Source organism: Nuphar pumila, chromosome 1 (genome assembly GCF_984573655.1).
Source record: "Nuphar pumila chromosome 1, dmNupPumi1.hap1.1, whole genome shotgun sequence".
In the NCBI taxonomy this organism is placed as follows: domain Eukaryota; kingdom Viridiplantae; phylum Streptophyta; class Magnoliopsida; order Nymphaeales; family Nymphaeaceae; genus Nuphar; species Nuphar pumila.
The window spans coordinates 12,178,198-12,188,135 of NC_143249.1; the positions used below are offsets into that span (position 1 = coordinate 12,178,198).

At 35.7% G+C, this 9,938-nt stretch overlaps 1 protein-coding gene across 1 annotated transcript; it reads right to left on the reverse strand.

Moving 5' to 3' along the window:
* Positions 1–1,581: 1,581 nt before the first annotated feature.
* On the reverse strand, positions 1,582–9,598 carry LOC149847987 (uncharacterized). The gene is made up of 3 exons (XM_090010018.1): positions 9,349–9,598; positions 6,582–6,605; positions 1,582–2,098 (listed from the first exon to the last, which is right to left on the reverse strand). Exons 1-3 carry the CDS (start codon positions 9,545–9,547, stop codon positions 1,797–1,799), a joined length of 525 nt encoding a protein of 174 aa, XP_089866144.1. The 5' UTR covers positions 9,548–9,598; the 3' UTR covers positions 1,582–1,796.
* Positions 9,599–9,938: the final 340 nt, after the last annotated feature.

Genomic DNA, 9,938 nt, shown 5'->3' on the forward strand with positions numbered 1-9,938 from the left:
TGCACCCAAACCCATCCGGGCATTCAGGTTTCAGTACCCAACCAACCCATTGGTATCCATCCCTACACACTTAGTCATAAAATCACTCTGTTGAGGACTGTTTACTAAAACAAATTTATTAAAATTTCTTCAATATTTATCTTCTAAAAAATAGTTATTTTATTAAGAAAGAACACCCTCCCCCCCCCCCCCCCCCCAAAAAAAAAAAAAAAACAAAAAACAAAAAAAAAACTGCCCCAAACAGTATTTCATACCTATGTCAAAAAGACATGAGGACACATGACACGGATTTGACTAAATTCAATTTTTTTTTTTGAAAAATAAGACATGGGGACACAGAATTTTTTAATCAATAGAAAACAAAATTTTGATATTTTAATATTAAAAAATTTATTGAAATAATACTTAAAATATTAAAAATTGAGCCGCTATCGTCTCCTACCTATCACCTCTCATCGCCCTTTCCATCTCCCTTCCTACACCAGCTCCCAAACAGAGGCTGATTGGACTAGGTGGATCATACAAAAATAGATCAGATAAGATATTCAGTTTTGGTCTGAAAGATCAGATTAGATATTCAAAACCCATTTATTGGTCTGTGTATTTTTTGAGAACTAGGGTGTGCAGCATCACCTTTGCCAATGGGCGTTATACTATTTGATGGATGATTCACAGGTGCCTGGAATATCCAAGTTACTAACATGTTGATCATAATGGATTAGGTCTAATTTGATGTGATCCAAATTGAACCATGGAGAAGGGCCTACCTTGGGCCCGATGGGCAACAAGTAAAATAATAAAATCCTGATATGTTCAAAATATTGTTATTTTTTTTTTCTTCTCAAGATTTACCGAAACCGAAAAATCCTAGTACTGATGATTGTTACATCGCTAAATAGCAGTATTGTAAGAGTTGTCTACTCAGAGGACACAACAAAACATTTGAGCATGCCACATGGCACCCTATGACACGTTAAAATAGTTTTCCATAAATTTAAAATATTTTAGACTTGAAATAATTTTAAACAATATTTTACATGAAATAGGTTTTATACATTTTAAAGTGACAAAATATAATTTTCTATCAATTAAACAGTAGAAAAAATGCGTCATCATGTTTAGTTTTCAAAAAAACTGTGTATTCGTGTCTTGTAAAAACAATGACATTTCACTTACTCGGCACCTTAAGCTAAACTCTTAGACATCACTCTCCTTTTTGGGTTCTTCAATTCGATATGGTTGAGCACAAGCAACTAGGCAATCGAATGGTCACATCTACGCAAATGCAGAACCAGTTGAACAGCATTCATGTTTTAGTTGATTTTAACCCTTTAAATAACATAAGCTCATTAAAATTCTTCATCATGTTTTAGTTGATTATAACCTTTTAAATAACAAAAGCTCATTAAAATTCTTAATCTAGAATTGTGCAGAGAACAAGCTTAAGGGAATGAAAACAGCAGTAGACAATCAGTAAACAATATCTCAAGGCTGTCTGTCTCTTCATCAACTTCAATGAAAGCCTATGGTGATATCCTTCTTTCACCATATTATGTAGGACATACGCTCAACATCCCCTAGTTTACCAGCATCAATTCTTCTTCTCCCTTTTTTTTTCATTCTTTGCATAAAAAATGGAATGCCAAAACATGGGAAGGGGCATTAATCACACCCATCAGACAAGAAGGCTTACAACATCTAAATCATACATCAATATGAAGATTCGATTCCCTCCCCCACCTTTATGGAGGAAACTCTAAAGAAAAGGAAAATTTGCAGGAACACCACATTTCTAGTTACTCTCCTTCCCAGCCTAGTTGGCGAGCTCTTTTCTCCCACGAAACTGTTACCTTCTTTTCGTTTATCAAGGACTTCTCGGCTCGTTCTCTGGCTTCCTCACAGATTTCTGTTGCGGCATTGCATTTTTCTGCTTCTCTTTGGTATCCAGTGGCTACCCTTTTTGCCCCTACGAGTGCGAGGTTCATGTGATGCCTATGCTCTTCAGAAACAGCTGCGTGAAGCTTCAATTCCTCTGACACGAGATCTACAAATTGCTTCTCCATCTCCTTTTTCAGCTCCGAATCATGCTTCCCACAATCTGTGGAAGTTAGTGGGTATCGTGATTGATAAGCATACCTTAATGTTTGAAGTCAACGGAATTTATCTCTAATAAAAAAAGTTTTTTTCAAGAAAAAAAGTCATTTTCTGTAAAGAAAAAAAGATGAATGTCATGCTTAAAGCCACCAGCAAAAAACAGTACCAAGAATTGTGTTCAGAGAGATTAAAGCAGCTGCACATACAAGAAGTATTTCAAAAATCAAGTGTCAGTCAACTCCTAAAATTGTGGTTGGGCACCCCATAGATGAAGTAATATGGAGTCTCCATCTCAAACAAGAGTGAGTACAATGTACACCACTTAAGTAGCCATTGACCTCTCCCTACTACAATTTATTAGAGAAAAACTTTCCAAACTTATACAGGAATACCAAATAAAGCTGACAAAATGGAGCCCTTTAGTTACAGAAGTAAACCACTAGACAAAAGTGATCCATTTAAAATCAACACAGTAGAGCTGCACGGTGCCAAATTCCATCTCGGAGTTGGAGATGACACATCCCAAACATGAATGTGCTTAGGTGGGCAAGGATAGATCAGACAGCCCTAACACATTTGAATCCCTGGCTCCTATTAAAAAGTTTTTGTTCGCGATCTCTCTCTAGATGCCACAAGTATTCTACTGAACATGCTTGTACAAAAGTAGTAAGTTCTCTACCAACAATATCCAATGGTCTTCAGGACTCGGAACTGAGGCAGGACTAGTTCCACTTGAAAGCAACAAGTGTGTGGGTTAAGATTGATAGATATCAAGAATTTACTAGCAGATGACACTTTACAACTATTTTCTGCAAATTCATTATTTGTTAGTTGTGTCTCGTATCCATGCAAAATTGGAAGTCACACACACACATATATATACTACCAAAGTTAGGAGCCTACTGCCTACTGCACGTGAACATGGGTTTTCGGGGTGTTTTTCACAAATCTAAACCCGCAGACGCATTCAACATGGACGATTTGGTAGAGAACGAAACTTGCATAGTGTTTTTTATATGAAAAAATGTGAATTTTTCAGCTTAAATATTTATAAAATTTGTAGACCATCGATTTTCAAACCTTATAAAAACCTAACCGTGTCGAAATAGGATGATCCAAGAGTCCATTCCAATAAAATCAAGCATGTAGAAAACATCTGTAAGGCCAGATTTGAGAAAAAAATGAGAAAAAAAAACTTCAAAAGCCCGGTAGGCTGGCAGTAGGCACGTATCGGAGTAGAAAGCTGAGAGAGAGAGAGAGAGAGAGAGAGAGAGAGAGAGAGGGGGGGGGGGATGGTCCACCCCTTGTCCTCCCCTTCAAAATCTGTATCTTAGATATGTTTTTTGGCAAATCTGACTGTATAGTAATGATGTGATCTCCATGGTTCAAAACATATGATTAGACTCTTGAATTGTAGTTTTTTGATAAGTAAAATTTTATAACATACCAAATTTCAAAACCATTGATTTTTGGATCCTTGTAAAATCTTAATATCAAAAAAGCTTGATTTAAGAGTCTTAATATGCCCCAAAGGGGGACCTAGGCCACTAGGCAGGTGGTCTAGGTTCAAATCCCATGGGCGTCACCCTTGCGCAAGCCAAAGCGTGGCGACTCCCTGGAGGCAAGGGGTAAGCCCCCGGAGTTTTACGCTGCCACAGTAATGATCGTAAGTACAGCAGGCAAAGCCAACACGGCTAGGTCTCAGATCATGGTGGTGGTTTCTCTGTGTAAATATAAAAAAAAAGTCTATTCATATGTTTTCAATCATAGAGAACACATCCATATGGTCAGATTTGCCAAAAACATATCTAACATACAAATTTTGAAATGGAGGAAAGGGGGTGGGCCATCCCCCTTCTCATATATATATAATTCAGGATAAGTGCTAAATGAAACATTTTATCGGATTTCCAGTGTTTTTTTTGAAATTCTGACAGTACAGATGTAATCTATATCTTTGTTTTTATAGGAATCAGTTCTTGGAGGATTTGATTCCGATGTATGGATACATTTTTATAAGGTTTCAAAAATCAACATCCTACAATTTTCATAAACTTTTGAGGCCCCAAATATCATCTTTTCCATCCAAAATGCATGATCCAAATGTCAATTTCTAGTAAATCAATCATGCTGAACACATCTGTATGGTTAGAATTTATAAAAAACACCAGAAATCCAATAAAATGTTTCAATTAGCACTGTGCCATGTTTATCACAGATCACATATATATATATATATATATATATATATATATATATATATATATATATATATATATATGTGTGTGTGTGTGTGTGTGTGTGGAAAAGTTTTCAAAAACACACCTAAACTTTTTTATGGTTAATTAAAAAAGCCCAAACTTTACTTTTGTCAAAGTTGCCATTAGACTGTATGCTGTAATTACCATTTTGACCTTCAATAACCAAGTGGGCGCTTTAGTTAATCTCCATCCAATTTTTGGAAGTAAACTTTGCCATTTAACCATTTAATTTGTTCAGTATTGCTTTACCTCTTCATGAGGACCTTTCTTTCTTCAACTATTTGTTCCTTCATTCACTCAAAAAAAAAAAATACGGAAAAGCAGTCCACTGTGGATGGGGGTGAAAGAAGATAGATGTGGTAGGCAATAGCAGGGAAAGAAAAGAGGCATGGTGGAAGAAATGAAAACATGGTGGTGGATGGATAGCAATTCGTGAGAGAAGGGAGAAACGGTGATGGTTGTAGAAGGAGAAGAAATTGGGGATGGTTGGTGATAAAAAAAGGTGACAAAAATAAGGTGGTGGTGGTGGGCAGCAACGAAAAATAAAAAAGGGTGGTTAGTGGTGGTGTTGGTAGTGGAAAAGAGGAGCAGAGGTGGTGGTGATGGTAGAGACTGTAGAAAGGAGAAGATTTAGTCAGCTGTAGTGGTGGCAGAGAGAGAGAGAGAGAGAGCAGGTGGGGGTTAAATTAGTAAATTTATCTCCAAAACTCAACTTGGGTTAATGTTAACCCAAGTTAAACGAACAGAAACAGAGATATGTTTAACATAACATAAATTTAGGTGTGTTTTTCATTAACACTAATAACTTAGGTGTTTTTTTTTAAATTTCATATATATATATATATATATATAATATATGAGAAGGTGGTAGCTGCTAACCACTTTTCTAGCTGACCGCGGTGCTAACCGGGCTTTCAAAGGGTTTTCCCCATGTATTACTTAAATCTGACCATACAGATGTGTTCAGCACAGTCAATTTACTAAGAAATGACAGTTGGATTATGTTTTTTCGATGAAAAACATGATTTTTTAAGCATTCAATATTTAGAAAAATCTTATACCATTGATTTTTTAAACCTTATAAAAACCTACCTGCATATCGGAATCGGATGATCCAAGAGTTGATTCCTATAAAATCAAGCATGTAGAAGGCATCTGTACGGTCAGATTTAAGGAAAACACGGAAAAACCTTTTGAAAAACCAGTTAGCATGGTGGTTATCTAGAAAAGTGGTTAGCAGCTACCACCTTCTCATATATATATATATATATATATATACACACAACTTATCATGCAACATACCTTGGGTTTAGGTAGATTCTCTCATCAAAAGCCAGATCAACCCTTCTAAATATGTTAGATTGGCAGGATTAATCGAAGCCATATTAGTTATAAGATCTAAACTTTTAAAATGAACAATTCAATGATTGAATTGCAAAAATAATGCCATCCCTACAAAACATCCCCTAACCATGTATTTGCCTCGACTTAGAGCATGGCAAATAAATTGTGTTTGATAATCCTAATGGCTAGATTTTTATGATAATGGGATCTGCCTAAATTCGATGCATGTGCACGATAAAATGCAACATGTGCCTCAATACTGCAGTTGTTTATTATTCATTTATATTACTATAGTGTAAAAAAGAAAACAATTTACTGATCATCAATTATCAACATAAATCTAATATAACGTATCAACATCATCAGCATCAGCATCAAATCAATTTCTTTGGTTTAGCCCTGTGAAACAAGAAAAGGAAACTACTGCAGTCATATAGAGTCTTGAACTTTATGCATTAAATTTTGTCAAAGGAGATAGCAGTGTCCAAAAATTGGACTCACACCTTCAAAATGTCCTATGTATATGGAGAAAATCATGCCTTATGATGTATCAATACAAGTGTGTAACCCAAAATGGAGTGTACTGGCAACATGAATTGTAGCATGGGATTGTCACACCTTTCACTATGTCCTACGTGCATTGAGCAAATATTAATGCTAGTGTGTTATTCCAACATGGAGTGTACTGGCAACATAAATTGTAGCATGAGAAGCAGAAAAGGACTGATAATAAAGCAATTAAATTTCCAGAAAGGAATAAACTAGCACGGATTCACATATCTTGCAACTGAGTTGTTTATGAACTTGATAAATTTGCAAACCTATCAAAATTTCTATTACAATTTGCAATAAAAGAAAGGCTTTCATGAGATCATCACAAACCTGTAATTGAAAGGTTGACCAGCCCTGCAAAAATTTAAAAATAGAAAGCATGAGAAAAAGGTGTCCCAAAAAAAAGATAGTTTCAAGAACATATCAAAGTTAACTTATGACAATTTCCAGATGGCTGAAAAAGTTCAAAAAGAAAATAGAAAAGTGAAAAAGAAAACGAGTGCACATATTGGAAGTAAACAGGAAGAAAGTTTTATTGCTTTTAGGTTTTTTTTTTTTGCTATCTTGCATCAGATCATCAAGTAAAATATTCAGATGAAAATAGTAGATTGTTCTTTCAAATCACAACAGAATCAACAGTAGCAAACCCACTTAAAACCACAAGAGAGTGAGCAGCAAAAGTACAATGGCTTGAATTTACATACATGTTATTGACATTAATATACATGATATTTCCAAGGTAAGATGACACCATTAAATCAAATAAGCAAACAACATTTAGCTTATCAAGTGGTCTTACTTTGAACACTCGACTGAATCCTTTAAAAGATTGGCTTGTGATAACCGAATAGAAAAGCACCATGCCTCACTTTGTTGACGTGATAAAAAAAATTTGAGCAGTCCAATTTTTTTCATAAAACTAATATCACTGCATACATTTCCTTTTTCCAACCTATCATTGGATATAAATTATCATTACAGGGGTTAAATTGATATCCATTGTGAGAATGTCAAGTCTAATGTATGCTTTTAAATGTAATTCTCTGCAAAGAAGCAGACTGCTCCATCAAATCGCACAATTTTTTACTTACTGAGCCAACACTTGAACTCTAAAGTGCTACATGTGCATTGGCCACCTAGCACAATGTGCTTTAGATCAATGTTACCTATACTATAGCATGGACTTTAATTCACAGTGACCTTCAAAGGCAAAGTAAGTTGGCCAGCATGCACATTCCATGTGGTTGTACAGTGGGACAATTCAACATGCATTGTGCAAGTCCCTTTTCTTTTTCTTTCTTTCTTTTCTGAGAGAAAAAAAAGTGTCCTTTCTTTATTACATTACTCCCAATTGCATGGTTGGCTGGTATGGATTGCATCAAAGAAAAGGGGTGAAAAAATTGTACACCATTAAAGGCCCCAAGTAGATGCTGCTATAATAGAAATCATTGACCCATTTTCCTAAAGCCAAAGAATTGAGTAAGCCAATTGAATTTGTGGCAATAGCCTCATCTTTTTCCGCCTGCCATTTTTTGTAATGGGTTGGTTGCCCTCTTTTCCATCAAATTGAGTCAAAATAACAAATTTATTCATCAAGTTCTCAAAAATGTGAAAACTGCGAACAATCATTTACTTTCAATAACAGAACTACTTAGTTTCCATTTGAAATTGTCCATGGGCTATCTCCAAGAGTCTTAACTTCTATTTTTTATTGCTTCATGTTGCACATGAATGATTTTAGCAGACATAACTGAATTAAGTCAAAAGTATTCAGTTAGATTTTTAGTTAAATGACCTTGCTTGAATCAATTAGCGACTAAACGATATACATCAAGTAATAGTAGAACTACGTGTTCCCCTCCCAATGAACTTTAGAAGTTTTTAAAAGTCGTGTTTATATCTTAAAACAAAATATTGTTCTAAAAAAGGAATAAGTAACGTACAATAGAAAGTTCTTTATATTCCCTACAAGTGAGTGAGGCTCACCACGAATTGCCAAATACTTTCATGCTGCAGTGCATGTGTAATCAATATCCATCTAAAATATTTTCCACAAAATCTTCATATTTTACTATATTCAGATAGCATATTGACTACAAGACCTCACCTTAGGACTTTGCATCATATAACTTAGGCATAAGCTATCTTCTGATAGGGCTGTAGAAGTTCATTGCATGTGCCAAAAGGTATAAAGGGTATTGATTATACAGACTAAAGAAACACTAATCAGGATTTCAAATGTTTGTTGCATTTCATGAGCATGCTTTCAGCCAATGGAGTATATAGAAAATTGGAAACGTGATCTGGTTGATGATTGATGATAAGCTCCAAAAGATCATGAGTTTGTGGGAAAGAAATAAAAGGTGGGTGAATAATAAAAAAAATAGAGAAAATAACCTATATCTGAAATTTCATACTAGCATTCACACAGGAAAATCAAGATTAAATCAATTTGAAGAAGGAGGTGGTTTCCTTCTTGCAATTTTACCAAATGCAGCATCTACATAAAGAAAAAATCGAAGTAAATAAAAGAAGTAACTCAAGATTCAAGGCTTAATTCCTCTCCTGAGTCAGAGCCAGATATCACGATTTTTCTATTCAATCTAAATAAGAACAAAACAAGACATAATAAAGAAGAAGAAAGCAAGTCTCATCTATGAAAATCCTAACACAGTAGCAACAAATTAGCCAAAGCGACATCTAAATACCATAATTTACAGATCCATCACTAGCCAGTCTCTTGGAAGGAAATTTGCAACACGTAGCAACTAGATGATTTTAATGGTTACGTAACTTGACATTGTTCAGTTCCAAGTTCAAATTGCAATAAAACCCTTCACCACATCAGAAAACTTTTATCCACCAGATAAAGCTAAAAACTAACTTCGTTTTTTGAAAAGAGAAACAATTGATTCACAAAATGTTAAGGAAAAAAAAGAAGCTACGTAGTGGCGAATACTCTACCACCGAACCCTCCAAAATCAAATGCCTAATGTAGAAACCACATAAAAAAAAAACAAGAAGAAGAAGAAGTACCCCAACGAGAGAGAGAGAGAGAGAGAGAGGTGGGGGAGAGGGCATAGGGCAGAGTGAGAACCTGGCGCAATCTTGAGAAGTGATTGAGGAGGTGGGCAGTCGCAGGCACAGGGTGGGCAACCCCCAGCACGCTTCGCCAGGTTTAAGCCCTTCTTAAGCCTCCAGAAGAGGGCAGGCCCAGACACTGAGAGCACCAACACTCCAACCACCACCAGCAGGCAGCACCTCAACCACCCCTCTGACCTCCGCAACGAAGACATCTCTCTCTCACTCTCAGATCTGATCTCTTATTTCATCACAGCAACAGCCTCCTAAACCTTTTTTACTCACGATTTATGTCTCCATCAAACCCAGAAAATTAAGGCAGCACTCAAGTCTGTTCTCATTCATGTATTGGACTTTTAGGCATGACCTCCAAAACCCATGAGAAAATTACAGCCTAACATTCCACTACCAAATCCCATTTCAGATTTGCATTGAGCTGGTCTAAAAGACTTGCTAGAAAAACAAGTGGGATTGTGGGTACCACACTTTCTTCACACGGTTTCAAAGTTGTATATTTTGTCTTTAAATTAGTGGTCAAAAGGTTGATTTTTCATTCACATGTGCTTTGTGTCATTTTTTCATATATTAATAATGTTTACCACCATA

Coding starts and splice junctions, on each gene's coding strand:
- LOC149847987 (XM_090010018.1), bottom strand. CDS start 9,547: ATGTCTTCGTTGCGGAGGTCAGAGGGGTGGTTGAGGTGCTGCCTGCTG. Junction 6,606..9,348: donor ACTTCTCAAGATTGCGCCAG/GTTCTCACTCTG, acceptor AAATTTTTGCAG/GGCTGGTCAACCTTTCAATT. Junction 2,099..6,581: donor GGTCAACCTTTCAATTACAG/GTTTGTGATGAT, acceptor TAACTTCCACAG/ATTGTGGGAAGCATGATTCG.